We start from the raw sequence: 15,980 nt of genomic DNA, 5'->3' as shown, positions 1-15,980 counted from the left end.
GGCCTAAGAAAGATGTGAGGAGACGATTCCTGGGGCTCCTCTGTAGAGAACAAACACATGCTGGTTTGCCGGCCTCCAAGTGCCACACACTCTCTGCGTTCTCCCTTTATTTGCTTCCTGGCTCAGCCTGGCCAAGTCAAGTAAGCAGTTGATGCCTTTTGGACTGAGAAACCCAAGAATGGGGCGAGGGTCTGGGATTTAGCCCTCTTTCTAATTCAATTCGAGGAACATTGAGTGCCTACCTACTCTGTGTTAAGCCTGACTCAGTTTAGAGTAAAGTGTAAGTGAACCACCTTTCCCCCAGTAGGATGCCCTCTAGTCATTCTGAGAGGAGTTCAGTTAAGGGCTGGCGGGGGAGGCTGGGGACCACTAGAGGACAGATGCACCCCTTTGAGGAGGCCGGGCAAAGAAGATGGTTGCAAATAACTCTGCTTCAGGAAGGATCAGATCATCCGCCAAGAGCCTCACAAGAGGGAGCAGCCAATGGTACTAGGAATCCAGGCAGCTGCACGGATTGGCACCCAGCCCCTGACCTGGGCCTTGAACAGTGAGGAAGACTTTAGACATGCATCAATCGTGTAGGGGGTAGGGAGGTAGAGCCCAGCAGGAGATGATCCTCCCAACATGGCAAGTAGCATGCTATTGCTGGGACATGGAGAGTGGTACAATGAGGCTGAAAAGATAAACCAAATTGAACTAGATTGTGGAGGGCTCAAAATGCCAGGCCAAGAATCTAGACCTTGAGTTCTACAAACCCTAGAGAGCCATGAGCCATCACCTCTGTGGAGTGGGAAGGTCACTTTGGCAGGATGTGGGGAGGAGGCTGGGTTGGAGCACAGAGATTGGGGTTGGGCATCCATACTCCCAAGACTATTGGCCTTCCCGCAATAACATCAAAAACTTAGAAGTCATTGCGCAGGTCAAGCAGGTTTGCAGTGTGAGTGGAAGGACAGGGGACTGTCTGCAGTGGGCTCCCTTCTCTGGAGTTTTCCTCTACTGGCTCCTGACTTAGGGAAGTCAAATGATTTCGCTCTCATGGACCCTCTCAGTCTCCCAAAGACACAATTTGACCTCAGTAATCGAGATGCAGAGCTAATTGTTTAAAGACAAGGTTTGAATTTGACCAGGCTTCTTGTCTTGGGGACCAGTCTTGACAGGGAGGTGTCCACCTAAGGTCTGGAAGACAGAATGCCCGTGTGATTGACCAAGGTTGTGCAAGTTGTCTTTAGTGATCGAATGGTTCATTATTATGGCAAGGTGGCCAGTAAGTAGACCCCAAACAGGAATTTGGGGACAAAAATCAAAAAAAATGTCACTTTCTGAAATTGAAACTAAGAATCCATACAGTATGGCTAAGATTTGTAGCAGAAGCTGCATGCCCCTAGATGGTGGTTTATAAATGGTTTGTTGATGAAAAGCACTCAAGAAAATGGGCTGTCCATTGAGGCATTTTACCAGGTCATAATGTGGAAGAATATTGTTTTTGTGTGGGAAGATGTTCAAATATAGGCACTAGACCTTACTATGCCTGTGTAACCTTGGGCAAAACCCTTTTCTCTGGGCCTCACTTTCATCCTTAAAATAGAGAGATTGGACGACATGACGGCTAAGATCCTTTACAGCTGTAACTCCTATGATCCCATGCGCAAAACATTAATTTATCTAGTTAATTATAACAAGTCTACTATGAAAAAAAGTGATCCATGTGAGAAGATTGAAAGAGAAAATTTGGCACCATTAATCCAGTACTATCCAAGGGAGAAACTCTCATGTCGACAGGGGCACTCTGTTGACTAAAATGGCATGGCCCAGTGGAGCAAGGATAAGTGTCCAGGGTCTACCACAGCCAGAGAACATTTCCTCAAAACCATTTTCCTCAGCTCTGATTCTTGCTCTCTAGGTGGTCTCTTAATGACTAGGTTTGGGGTTTTGGTTTTTTGAGGGTTTTGGGTTTTTTTTGCCTCAAGTATTGAGAAAGGGGTGTTCTGGGTAATGGACTTGCATATCTTGGTCACTGGAAAGATCTATCCCTTCTTCCTCTCTCCTAACCCCATTGTAAATTAATAAATTGGTTTTTAAGTTTATGAATCTGTTCTTGTGCATTTGGTATTCTTCAGCTATGCAGAGCCTCTGGGTGACGTCCAGGGTCACACACCCTGGGACCTGCGGTTAAATCTCCAAGATTTTCTGTTCTCTCTCCCTACTGAGGCTCTGCCTGAGTGGCTTCCTCACACCTTTCCATGGCTGTGGCCCGTGGTGTAGTAAATGGAAAGCTGGGCTGACAGTCAGGAGAGCTCTTTTCTAGTCCTAGCCCTGCCATTGTTTCCTGGCTAACTCTGTAATCAGAGGCAGGCCAGGGTAGCCTCAGTTTCCCCACCAATAAGGCGATTGGGCTCTCTTCCAGCTGTGTCATTTGGAGAGTAGCATGCTTTTAGCCTATCCTGCTCCTCTGTCTCATCTTTCCAAGTCAGGGAGCCCCTGAAGCCTTTTGGCACTTTCCTTCTTTGAGGCCCATGCTCTTGGGAATTGTCATTGAGAATTAAGTTTCATCATTACACATCCCACCCCCAGCAGCCTTTGGGGAAATGACGTTCTGCTCTGAAAAGCCCCCTCCAGCACCATTAATCACTCCTCCTGAGGGGAAGGGCTGTCTGGAGAGCTTGGCTATAGCCAGCTGGAACGGCCCCTTTCCATGAAGCCTCTGATGAGCTAACCTCACTCCAGGCCTCTGCACGAACTGACCTTTGGGAAAATAATAGAAACTAACTGAGTCATCACATGATTGTTTGGGATGGGTTGCAAGCCAGCCTTCTTAGCAGCCAACATTAGTTAGGGATCTGTGCTCATTGCAGTGAGTCTATGAGTTACCAAGGTTGGGCAGGAAATAAGACTGAGTTGGAGTCTGGGGGAGAGGGAATGATGATCAGGGCACCCCACCTGCCCTGATGAGGTATCGGGCCAATCTGGCAGACAACCTCTTGAGTTTTCACCCGATTACAGGCAAATCGGAGAAGGGTGGGGAGGTGGACCGACAGTAAGCAGGAGATGGATGCACGTGAGAGATCATGTGGAGGGATAAGGGACTGAGAATTCCTATTCAACAAATATCTGTTCAGCATCTGTTACCCGATTGAGCAGGTATTTATAAACGCCTGCTTATTTAGCACGGGCCAGGCACCGTGATAGACGCGGAGGATTAGGAAGGCACAGACAAAAACCTGGCCTCAAGGAGCTCACAGTCTTATTTGGATATGCCTCATTTAAACAGTCAACACATAAGCACTGCCCATGGGACGTGGCAGCCAAACGGGGCCTTGAAGGAGGCTCAAGGGGAAGTGACGTGGTAAGCATTCCAGGCATGCGGGGCAGCCTCATGGAACTTGTGTTCCTCTAGATACAAAGGAGAAGGTGAATAACAGAGGAGGTTAAGGGTGGTTGCTTACCAGGGAAGAGGAAGAACTCCCATTGTGTGGGCACTGTTTTAAATGCTTAGAGAATTCAGACTCAGACTGCTGTCTTAGCTATTCCAAATTCTTCCCCAGGTTAGATGTGGACTATTATAGCACCAGGTTGACTCTAGGAACCATTCAGGGACCCTGGGAAGTGTTCAGGATCCTGAATATTTTTAGTAGGGCTTGAGGTTAAGGCTAATGTTTATTGAGGTCTCGTCTAGGGCAGTGAAAGCTGAAGACAGGTATGGTCTGAAAAGTTTTTTGGATCTAGGGTAGGTGGGAAAGACTGACAGAGCATGGATCCAGCGTGACCAGGTCTTGGGATTGACCCCAAAGACCATTTTAGGGATAGGAGCAAGAAAGAGTGATATTGAGTGGAGGGAGTTTGGGCCGTGGCTGAATGGGGGTTAAATAGGAATGAAGGTGGAGTTCCTGATAGATTGGGGTAATGGCCGTGGCTTCTGGCAATGTGGTGATGTTGCTTTTATGTTGAGCAATTCAGGGTGGGCACAAATAGATTTAAAGTCACTGACTGAGCTGGAAGACAGGGCAGACCTGAAAGGGACCTTTCCATGAAATGGCAAAGCTGAAGTTCCTTTGAACATAGACTGTTGGAGTTAGATGTGATATTTGGATATAGAACATAGAATTTCAAAGCTGGAAATGATCGTAGCACACAGAATGTTTGAGCAGGGAGGGGCCTTAGAACAAGGAGATCCAGAGCCGGAAGATACTTTAGCACACAAAACAATGCCAGAGCCGGAAGACACCTTTGAACATAGAATGTTGTCATTGAAAGGGACCTTTGAGCCCTGGTGTCAAACTCATCTAGAAAAGGAGGCCACCAAACCTTATGCAAGTAGCACTGCAGGCTGCATATTGACTTAGAAAACCACCTATTAACATCTGTGTTCTACTGTATTTTTATATATTTATTAAATATTTTCCAGTCACATTTTAATCCTGTTGGGGATGTACTCAGAAGTCGAGTGGTTTGGGCTGCATTCTCAAAAGGGGGCCTGTTTGATGCCTCTATCTTAGAGGCAATTCAGTCCTCCTGGAGACACTTTGTAAGGGGATGTGTGTGTGGCATAATGCATTGGGGCACCCGAGTGGCACAGGGAGCTGGCTTGAGGGGATCAGAGGCTTGGTGATCCTGGCTTGGTGACCTCGGGGTTAGACACCATTGTGGGAAGGCAGCATGGGCGTGGTTGATACCATTGATCTTTACTTGTAGGGGCAGTACATTTTGGCTTGATTCTTAGCTCTTCCTTGAATTGGGTTCACCTATTTACTTACTAGACATGGTTTCCTTTCCTTTAAATTCAGGCTGGAACATAACAAGATGAAATAAGAGAATGTTAAGCTTCAAGTTTAGCTTTTAGATCCAAAAGCAACTACACAGGTATAGGATAGTGCCTGCTTGGCTTAAAAGTAGCTTATGTTAAAAAAAAAATGACTTGGGACGTTGGGTAGACTGCACTCAGAGAGGGCAGAATGGTATGTTGAGATCAGCTTCAGATTCAGAGTTCATGGACAGGATTCAAATATTTGCCTCACTACCCACAATCTGTGGGACTTTGGACAAGTCGCTTCCAGTTTCTTGGGTTTCTGATTCCTGTCTCCCCTGTAAGACTGGATGATCCATTAAAGTGTCTCCTACCTAAATCCTTTTATTCTAAATCCAATGGGAGATAACACTGGGATATGGGAGCCTCAATGTGATGCTCTGGTCAGACTACATTTAGAATATTGTGCTCAGTTTTGAGTGGTACATTTAAAAAATTTCACCAACAACTTGATTTGTCTAGAGATGGGTACCATGGTCACCATGGGTGGAAGAATGGTGGAAGATATAGAAAGAATGGTGGAATGAGGCAGAGATGGGCAAGTCAGTTAAACCCTTTTGTACTGAGTTTCCTCTCCTCTAAATCGAGGAGAAATGGATTTGATGATAATACAACTAGACTTGGAGCTATTGCATGCTGGGCTCAATGTGCTTGAGGTCTCCAGTGGAGTGCTCCAGGGACTTGCGTTTGGCTACCAATGACTTGGATCAGGCCACATATGACATGCTTACTAAATGTGCAGATGATACAAAGCCTGGAGCAGTCACTAATACATTGGATGACCAAGTCCAAAAGGTCCTTGACAAGCTGGAATAGTGAACTGTATCTAATATGAAAGTCAATAGGGATGAATGTAGTCTTGCACTTGGACGCAAAGAATCAGCTTCACAAGTATTAAGATGGGGGAGGCATGGATGTATACCAGTGGCTCAGAAAAGGCTCTTGGGGGTTAGTGAATAGCAAGCTCAGGCTGAATCAGCAATGGGTTGTGGTAACCCAAAAGGGAATGTCATCTTGGGCTGCAAGAAGTGGGGTGTAGCTTTGAGGCATCTGAGGGGTGCCCCTGGCGACTTTAGGAGGAGCTACAGAGTTATTGCGGTGTTAAAGGGGAGGTCTTGAGAAGCCAAATAGACCTTCCCAACCCTAGGAAGTCTCATAGGCTTGATGAGTTCAATTGCTTATGTAGAGGTCAGGGAGATAATGAATTTGCCTCTGGGGTACAGACTGCTTCCAGTTGGTCCCTTGGTCCCAACTCACTTGTGTACATAAAGTCACCAAAGGAGTATGGAAAGGAAAACTGATGGAACTGGAGCAGATTACCCTAAGGCAAGGTTGAATGTCTTACTGTGGAAAGGGGCTTTTGTGTCAGTGTGGAAGTGATGATAGCTGAGTTGAATCTCCAAGGGAATTAAAGGGAAGAAAGAGGCTTCTGCTTATCCCAAGCTAAGGACCCCAAGCTCTAGCTGCAAGAACAATGTGACATTCCCACTGAAGAGTGCAGCCAAGCTAGCAGCATCCTGGTAAGGAACCAGCATAGCTGTGACTTGCCAGGTGCATGCCAGCAGCAAGTGACGTACTGCCTAATTCTCTATGAGGACACCATCCCTCCCCAAGTTGGGGGAAATGCTTTGTAACTATTCTTAAACTATGCCGTTTGAGTAAATAAATGCCTTTGCTAGAGAACTAACTGCAGCTATTGGTTGATTGTTAAGGGGGAAGTACACCAGAGTGGGCTCTTGATTTAGTGTTGTGAGGACAGCCACCATGGGGTTAGCTTTAGAACCCTGAAGGTAATAGCAGTCATTCCTTCGGTTACTCAGCCCTGAGGAGGGACATTACACAGGTACTCTGCCCTTATCCTACTAGAAAGAGAGTATTTTGTTCGCTTCTGGACACCATCGATTAAGAAGGACGGTGGTAAACTAGAGAGTGTCCAGAGGAGGGCTACCGAAGAAGGTCCTGGAGTCCATGGCACATGAGGACTGGTTAAAAGAACTGGCTCTTGAGGGAACATGATGATTGGCTTTGAAGGGCTTTCCTACAGAAGAGGAATTGGATTTGTTCTGTTCGGTCTTAGAGGACAGGGGCAATGGGTGTACGCTGCATGGAAGCAAATTTAGACTTGATGTCAAGGAAAGCTTCCTACCAATGAGGGCTGTCCAACAGCACAAAGCGCTGCCTTGGGAAGTGGGTTCTTTCTGCTTGTGATCTTTGAGCCTAGGCTGGAGCAAACCCAGTGTTATAGTGAGAATTCTTTTGGGGCCTGGCTTGGACCAGATGACCCCTGAGGATGTCTCTTCCAACGCTCCAGTTCTGTGGTTCTGTGACTCCATGATCTTGGAGGGTCTTTCCAGCCCTAGTTAGATCATGATCTAGGCTTTGCCTGGGAAGGAGAAAAGACCCATTGGATGGTAGGCATACGGAAAAAGGAAGTAAATGGTGTTCTTTCAAGGAGCAAAACTGGGGTGCAAGTGAAACAGTACATTGGCTTGGAGTCAGAGAACCTAGCTTCAAATTGCAGCTCTCCTGCTTACTCTGTGTGACCTTGAGCCAGTCACAGAGGTCATGTTGTTTAGTTGTTTTCAGCCACGTCTAACTCTCATGACCCCATCTGGGGTTTTCCTGGCAGAGACACTAGAGTGGTTTGCTATTTCTTTCTCCAACTCATTTTATGGATGAGGAAACTAAGGCAAAAAGGGTTAAGTGACTAGCCCAGGGTCCCAAAGCTAGTAAGTGTCTGAGGCCACATTTGAACTCAGGAAGATGAATCTGTCTGACCCCAGGCCTGGCACTGTGTTCACTATGGCACCCCCTGGCTGCCCCTAGGGGACATAAGGTCATACATTTGATGTGACAAAGCAACGTGGACACCATCTAGTTCAACAATCTTGTTTTATAGATGAGGAAACTGAGGCCCACAAAGGCTAAATAACTTCGTCAAAGTCCCACAGAAAGCAGCTGAGTCAGGATTTAAAGCCCATCCCAACTCCTGATCCTGGGCTCTTTCCACTCTACCAGCATCTGAGCCTCAGTTTCCTCCTCTCTAAAGGAGGTTAAACTAAATGACCTAGAAGATCCCTTCTGGCTCTAAAACTGACTTCCCTATAAAGTTTCAGAGGCAAGCTTCAGCTCCATGTAAGGCAGAACTTTCTACCAATCAGTGCTTGCCCAACAATGGAATAGGCTGATATGTGAGGCAGTGAGCTCCCTGTCGCTGGGAGTGTCCAAGCAGAGGCTAAAACTTGTAGGAATTATTCTCTGCTTTGGGGCTCCCCTGTGCCCCCGTTTCTGCTACCAGTCTTAGCCACTGCACTGGACACTGTGGGCACCTGGGGGGCTTCTTGATTTGTCTGGTACCCTATAGCCATTAGAGTCCCTCGGGAATACCTGATCTGCTCCCCTGTGGCTGTCTGATTGAAGTGGGGGCAGCTTCCCAGATGAGCCACTCACTACTATTGTGGAAGAGAAGTATCATGGATGAAAAGACTGGAGAGAGCCTCCCCCAGGCTGTCTTAAAAGGGGCCCTTCCTCCGGGCACCCACTGGTCAGGGTTCCGAGGTATCATCTGCCTCAAGAGAGAAATCCGCCCTAGATTTCTCAGGTCCCCAGCTCTCTTCACCTTAACGGACAAAAGAAATAGCTGCCCTAAATGAGAGGGCGGAGTTTGGGCCCACGAGGCCAACAGACTCAGCACCACCAGGCCAGGAGAGGGGCGGGGATGGCAAAGGCCAACTTTGCTCCCTCTCCGGGCCCCCGGGCTCTCTGGCCGTATTCCCCAGGGCAGGCTGGGCCCCAGAGCTAGCCCCCCCCTGCCAAGGAAACGGGAGGTTCCCCTCTGCCCTGTCCCAGAACCCTGGCGGCCCTAGGGGTCAACCTTTCCCAGGACATAGACAGCCGCCCTCCAGTAGAAACCCTGTCCGCGGCTGGGGGCCGAAGGGTCGCTGATCTTTGCCCCTGCCTCGCCAGTCCTTCCCTACAGCCCCTGGCCCCCGGCTCCAGCAGATCTCCCCGGCTCTTGCGCCCTCGTGGCTTCAGCGCTCCCTTGGCCCCGAGACCCCAGCAGCGGCCCCCTTGTCTCCAGCGCGCGCTTGTTGGCTCCTGCCGCGCCATCCGCTCCACGGTCCCACAGCAGCGCCCCCCTCCCTCCAGCGCGCCCCCCTCGGCTCCAGCGCCCCAGCAGCGCCCTCGCGCCTGCCCTTTGTGCTCGGCTGCCCCCCCCGCCCGGGTGCCAGAGAGCCGCCCCCATCCCCACAGGCGCCCCCCACCGTTCCCTCCCTCCCGGGCGGGATCCTCCCCCTCGGCCTAGCTCAGCCCCCCGCGCCCCTCAGCTCCCAGCGCGTAGCACCCGCGGCCCGGGGCTAGCTCTCTGGGCCGCCTGCTCCCTGCGGGGCCCCCGAAGCGCGCGGGGCGGGCAAGAGGAGGGGCCAGGGGCCGGCCGGCCCGGCAGCGCTCCCCCATCCTCTCCGGCCCCCCCGCCCCACTCCCGGCTCCCCCCTGCAGCGGACCGAGGTAGGGGCGAAGGGAGGGAGCGGCGGGCCGTCCAGCCCCGAGCCGAGGCGAGCCATGTGGGCTGGACTGCTCCTGCGAGCTGCCGCAGCCGCCGCCTGCCTCGCGCTCTCCCTGCCCGCCGGCGTCTCCGCCCGAGGCTACACGGGGGGCAGGAAGAAGCCCGTTCCGTTCGCGGCCGAGAGGTAAGCCCGGGACCAGAGCGCCAGCGCTCCTCGCTCTCTCGGGCGCTCACAGCCCTCCGTGCCTGCCCCGAGGAGCCCCGGCGGGCAGGCTGGGCGAGCCAGCGATCGAGGGAGGGAGGGCACTGGTCGCCGGGCAGGCTGGGAGGGCGAGGGAGGGCACTGGTCGCCGGGCGCGGAGGGACGATGCTGCACAGGCGGTCGGATGTCCTATGGGACACACCTCGGTGGCGCTGTCCACCTGGCGGTGGGGGTGGGGGCTATGAGGTGGTCAAAGAGTCGAGGGAGACAAAGCAGCCCAAGAGTCCTCCTTCTGTACCCCTCCGTGTCTGGACTCGCCCCCTGGGGCTTCCCCGGGCCGAGCTCTGTCTTCTCCGTGCGCGTGCTCTCCCTCGCTGGGCAGCTTCAGCAGCCTTCACCCTGGACCTGAGCGTGCGGCTGGCAGTCCCTGGGCCAACCCGAGGACTGCTGTGAGCGTAGGGTAGGTTGTGTGTGGGGGGTCTGGCCCCTTCGTCTGTGTCCCTGCCTGGGCCACGTTGCCTTTCCGGATCAGATGGCCCAAAGAGCCCACAGTGTTCTTTCTGGGTGACCAGATCCCCTCCTGGCACAGCCGGGAGGCCCGACTTCAGCCCTGGAAGCACCAGGGTTCAGCGGGAGGAGAAATGGATTTGGGGTCCTAGGACCTCCGTTCCAGTCCCAGCTCTGCTGCTGGTGACCCTGGACCAGTGCTTTCTCTCAACCAATCTGCAAACATTTCCCCATCCTCTAATTTTGTGCAATGCTCTGTCTGTGCTGGGCTCTGGGAACGGGAAGAGGCATTATAATCAGGCCCGGAGACTGCAACGGTATCTGTTTCTATCTACATGATACATATATGGGGAAGGAAACAATTTGTTACACACCAAGTGTTTTATAAATATTATCTCCATTGAGCCCCACAACAACCCTGGGAGGTGGGTACTGTTATGATCTCCATTGAGGAGATCTGAGGCAAGTAGGTTAAGTGACTTGCTCAGGGTCACACAGTGCTATCTGAGGCCCAGCTCTCCTCACCACCTCCATGCCTCAGCTAGATATCAGTATACAGATAGGAGCTAATTTGGGAGTAGAAAGGCCCAAGCAGCTGAGGGCAGAGGCATGCCTCTGCCCAAGCCTGGAATTCATTTCCACTTCACCTCCATTTCTGAGAAGCCTGAGTGTCCTTCAAGACTCATCTCTAGGGCTCTGGAGGGCTCCATGGTGCTTCTATATGCCCTGCACACAGTAGGAGGTGAGTAAATGTTGGCTGAAAGGAAGTGGGATGGTAACTGGTAGTGTGGTGTGACCATCACGTTCTCACTCTGGAGACAGAAATCCTGGGTTCAAATTCTCACTTGGTCACTGACTGAGTTGACTTTGGGCAAGTTTTTTAACCACTCCGGGCCTGGGTGTACTCCATAGAAAGAGAGGTTTAGAGTAAATGTTCTCTCGGTCCTTTCTGTCTCCCTGTAATCCTCATTAGAGCAGGAGCTTCTTGAAGGCAGGAAAGATTTAGCTCTTTACCTTTCTCCAAAACCCCAATGGTAAGCACAAATGCTAGTGCCTGGCATACAGTAGATGCTTAATAAATGCTGGCTGACCTGCTGGGTGACTGGGTGATCTCTGCTTCTCTTTATACTTTCTTTAACAACACAGAGAAATGGGGGCCGATTTTTCACCTGCAATACTTTCAAACACAACAAGTCATGACTTCTTATAGAAGAAAAGTCTTTCTTAAGGAGTTCAGGCCCATTCAAGCATTGCTTGATATTCATCTCCTGGGGATTTCTCTCTTTCTCTCTCTTTCCTTCCTTCCTTCTTTCTTTTCTTTTCTTTTCTTCTTTCTTTCTTTTCTCTTCTTTTCTTTTCTTTTTTTCTTTCTTTTCTTTTCTTTTCTTTTCTTTTCTTTTCTTTTCTTTTCTTTTCTTTTTTTTCTTTCTTCTTCCTTCCTTCCTTCCTTCTTTCTTTCTCTTTCTTTCTTTTTTTCCTTCTTTCTCTCCCTCCCTCCCTCCCTCCCTCCCTTCCTTTCTTCTTTCCTTCTTTTCTTTCTTTCTCTCTCTTTTTTCTTTCTTCCTTCCTTTCTTCTTTCTTTCCTTCTTTTCTCTCTCTCTTCCTTCCTTACTTCCTTTCTGTCTTTCTTTCTTTTTCCTTCCTTCCTTCCTTCCTTCCTTCCTTCCTTCCTTCCTTCCTTCTTCTTTCTTTCTTTCTTTCTTCTTCTTTTCTTTCTTTCTTTCTTTCTCTCTCTCTCTTTCTCTCTTTCTCTCTTTCTCTCTTTCTCTCTTTCTCTCTTTCTCTCTTTCTCTCTTTCTCTCTTTCTCTCTTTCTCTCTTTCTCTCTTCTCTCTTTCTCTCTTTCTTTCTTTCTTTCTTTCTTTCTTTCTTTCTTTCTTTCTTTCTTTCTTTCTTTCTTTCTTTCTTTCTTTCTTTCTTTCTTTCCTCCTTTATCTCTTGGGCGGATGTTGCTTTTCTGTTGGGCTTGTGTTGACTTGCTCACCCTCCAAGGGCGGGATCAGGCAGAATCCTGCTGCTCGCCAGCTCGTTGGGAGCGTGTGCCTGTGTGCGTGTGCTGCTCGCTCCCTCGCTCCCTGTGTGAGAACACTGTGTCAAGCTGGGGTTTTCTGGCAGGGGGCCAGGGATTGCTCTCCTGCAGCGTCTGGGGGTCCTTGCCCCTTCCCTGCCTGACAGCTTGCACCTGTGTGGTTTCATGAGCTGCCTAAGGTTCTTGGCCACATTTCAGGGCCTGCTGTCCACCTGTCTCTCAGTCAGTTTGTCAGCTCGTCTCCCTGGGGATTTTCCACTCAGTGCCTGGATTTGATTGGACAGATGTATGCTGGAGCTTCATCTCCTCTGTGGGGCATCCATCAGTCCCTCTGGCCAGTGGCCACAATCAGATAAGACACATGAGATCTGACTGCCTGATAAGACAACTCCCCCACTCCAGCTGTCACCTTGGCAGGACTCAGCTAAGCATGCTCTAGGGTGGGGGGGACAGAGAACAGTGTTGCCAAGGCCCCCCACTTTGGAAATTTGGGGACTTCTGTTCTCTGGCTGGTGGTGGAGAGGAGAATCTTATGAATCCCCAGGGATACTTGCCTACAGCCTCATATAGAAAAGGGCACTAGGTTTGGGGTCTCAGGACCTCGTTCAAGTCTCACTATTGAATTACCTGGGTGATTATAGACTTGTCACATCATAGGCAGTCATAGATTGGGAGTAGGAAGGGATTTCAGAACCTCTTCATTTTACAGATGAAGAAACTGAGGCGGGGAGGTGAAGTGGTCACCCAGGTAGTGAACGTCAGAGGCAAGATTTGAATCAGGCTGACTCCAGAACCAGTGTCTGTCCACTTGACCAGATGGGGTCTTCAGGCCTCAGTTTCCTTCTTCATAAAATGAGGGGGTTTGCACTGAATGGCTCCTGAGGCCAGCTCAAAATCTTTGAACCTCTGAAAGGGGTCCAGAGGAGAACCTTATTGCTGTTCCTTTCCATAGGGTTTAGGGCTAGAAGGACTTTTGTACCTCATCCAATGAAGTTGAACCTTTTTCTTTTATAGATGAGGGGCCCTCCGAGTTTCAGGGATTTCTCCCAAGGTTGTTCAGTGTAGACCAAGATGGGGAGTTTGGAACCAGAGCCTTTGCTGCTGCTTTTTTTATTTTTTTGTCTAGGCAATGGGGTTAAGTGACTTGTCCAGGGTCACACAGCTAGTAAGTGCCAAGTATCTGAGGCCAGATTTGAACTCAGGTCCTCCTGACTCCAAGACTGGTGCTCTATCCACCGTGCCACCTAGCTGCACCCAGAGCCTTTGCTTCTAAATTCAGTTCCATGTTTGCCGTACTGACCACGGCCTCGGTGATCACTGAGAACAGAGCCCAGGGCAGTCCCTGCTCACACCCTAGACTCACTCCACCTTTCTGAAGGAGGGAATCTAAATGCCCCAGCATCCCATCGATTGATTCTCCACTCTTATCCCTTAGATTTCCTGGTCTCTAAACTCAGGGCAATGTGCAAACGCAACTATGTATGTATGGGATATGTGTAATATAAATGGAAAGTCATGTTAGGGGCAAGTGTAAGCTGTAGGAGCTGGGCTGGGCTGGGCAGGGTTGGGCAAGGAGGGGAACCAGAAAAGGCAGGAGGAAGGTAGGATTTGAGCTGTGTCTGGAAGGAAGGCTGGGAAGCTGAGGAAGGAAAGCATTCCAGGCATGGACAACCACTATTGAAAAGGCATGGAGAGGGGGAGATGAAGGAAGAGCCAGGAGGCCAGTGTCCATGGGTTATAAAGTTCATAGAGGGAACGAAAGTGTAAGAAAACTGGAGAGGTACAAAGGGGCCAAGTTGTGAAGGGTACATTTAATCCTGAAGGAATGGGGAGCCATTGCGGTTTTATTGAGCTGGGGAGTAATGTGGATGCATCTATACTTGAGGAAAATCACTTTGACATCTGAGGGGATGAGACGCTGAAGTGAGGAAAGATAAGAGGCAACAAAAAATATATATATATATATATATATAAATAAATAAAAAGATAAAGAAGGGGCAGCTAGGTGGTGTGGTGGATAGAGCACCAGCCCTGAAGTCAGGAGGACCTGAGTTCAAATCTGGCCTCAGACCTAACACTTAACACTTACTAGCTGTGTGACTCTGGGCAAGTCACTTAACCCCAATTGCCTAAAAATTAAAAAAAAAGATAAAGATAAAAGGTGACTCCGAGGTCATTGCAGTAGTCTCTGAGAAGTAACAGGGACCTGAACTAAGGTCATGTGGGGGTGTGGCTGGAGAGAAGGGACGTATGTGAGAGATGTTTCAAAGGTGGAAGTGCTCTCTCCCTCCTCAGATTACCTTGTCTTTGCTCAATGTCGGTAGGGTGTATCCCTTCTGTGGAATGTAAGTGCCCAGAGGACAGGGACCTTTTTCTTGGTCTGAGTCCTTAGCACCTAGCCCAGTGCCTTACACATAGTAGGAGCTTACTAAATATTTGTTGAGTTAAACTTTGAACCTGGGATGCCACAGTGCCCAATGCAGTGCCAAGCCTCTAGACTAGAGTTGCCTCAAGGGACCGCCTTCTGTTGGTGGGCCAGCCCACTGACTGGATGATTGGTTTCCATTGTCCAGCTGACTCGGTTTCTCCCCCAGTGCAGAGAATCCCAAACCATCTCTCTCTTTTTCAAGACGCCGCCTGGGACCCCACGTTTGCCTCTCAGGGTTTGGAAGTGGTTGCTGCCCTGGCTGGGTGCCCTCTCTGGGCAGTGGACAATGTACTCTCCGTAAGTGCCTTGGCTCCTTCTGTGAACCTCTCCTCTGAGTAATGGGGCTCTGGGACCTGTGGGATGTGGGGGGGGGGTGGGAACCAGGAGACACACTGGAAGTCGTGCTGTCCAAAGGGGCCCCGATCCTTTCTCACGTGCCCCTCGGTCTCGTCCCCCAGCCCTATGCTCCTATGGTTGTGGCAGCGGCTTCTGCATCGCTCCTAATGTCTGCTCCTGCAGGGATGGAGAGCAAGGCATCACTTGCCCAGGTAAATGAGAGCAGGGGACCTGGGTTCTAATACTGTCTAGGTTATGATCTAGCTGTATGAGCTGGAATGACTGCGGTCAGCTCCCCTGGAAAAGGAGACTAGATCATTTTTCCAGCTCTAAGACTGCTCCTTTAATAGAGGAAACAGTACACTGTGGATATACTCTTTTAAAAAGCTTTTTTTTTTTTTTAGGGGCAGCTAGGTGGCACAGTGGATAGAGCACCGGGCCCTGGATTCAGGAGGACCTGAGTCAAATGCGGCCTCAGACACATAACACTTACTAGCTCTGTGACCCTGGGCAAGTCACTTAACCCCACTGCCCAGCCAAAAAAAAAACCCACCTTTTTTTTAGTTTAATTTTGATGTTTTTTATTAATGGCATGTAAACCAAAATTTTAACATTTGTTTTAAAATTTTTTAAGTTCCAAATTCTCTCCTTCTCTGTTTCCCCTCCTTCCTTGAGAAGGTAAGCAATTTGATATAGATCTATATAATATATAGGGGGCAGCTAGGTGTCACAATGAATAGAGTTCTGGGCCTAGAGTCAGGAAAACCTGAGTTCAAATCTGTCCTCAGACATTTCCCAGATGTGTGACCCTGGGCAAGTCACCTAACCCTGCTTGCCTCAGTTTCCTCATTTGTAAAATGAGCTGGAGAAGAAAATGGCAAACCACAAAGTCACAAAGAAGCAGATATGACAAAAATGACTGAGCAACAACATAATTTAGTGATATTATACGTATGCAGTCATGCAGAACATTTTGTGGATATATTCTCTCTAGTGGGAGGGATATGGGTAAGGGAGGCTGGGGCCTAATGGCCTCCACTGGGGGCTCACCGAAGCCACGACATATATGCAGAGAAGGGATCAAGGGCCTGGATTCAAGCCCTGGGTCCATTACTTAAGAAACCATAAGAAGACTTGGGTAAGTCCAGCTACCTTTGTGAGCTTTGGTTTC

At 49.6% G+C, this 15,980-nt stretch overlaps 1 protein-coding gene across 5 annotated transcripts in view; it reads left to right on the top strand.

Moving 5' to 3' along the window:
• Positions 1-9,108: 9,108 nt before the first annotated feature.
• VWCE (von Willebrand factor C and EGF domains) overlaps positions 9,109-15,980 on the top strand; it is a 28,379-nt gene continuing 21,507 nt past the window's right edge. For all 5 annotated transcript variants that reach the window (XR_002320933.2, XR_002320928.2, XM_020968403.2 and 2 more), the window contains exons 1-3: positions 9,109-9,492; positions 14,676-14,770; positions 14,932-15,021. Coding sequence is in view for 3 of the 5 variants with exons in the window: in XM_020968403.2 (XP_020824062.1) it covers positions 9,365-9,492; positions 14,676-14,770; positions 14,932-15,021 (313 nt within the window). In the remaining 2 variants the exon portion in view is untranslated. The remainder of the gene's footprint in view (positions 9,493-14,675; positions 14,771-14,931; positions 15,022-15,980) is intronic.

The sequence above is a fragment of the Phascolarctos cinereus genome, unplaced genomic scaffold (assembly GCF_003287225.1).
Source record: "Phascolarctos cinereus isolate Bilbo 61053 unplaced genomic scaffold, phaCin_HiC Scaffold_9;HRSCAF=440, whole genome shotgun sequence".
Taxonomy (NCBI): domain Eukaryota; kingdom Metazoa; phylum Chordata; class Mammalia; order Diprotodontia; family Phascolarctidae; genus Phascolarctos; species Phascolarctos cinereus.
Note: the sequence above shows the minus strand (reverse complement) of the source record. Positions and strands in the feature narration are given on the sequence as shown.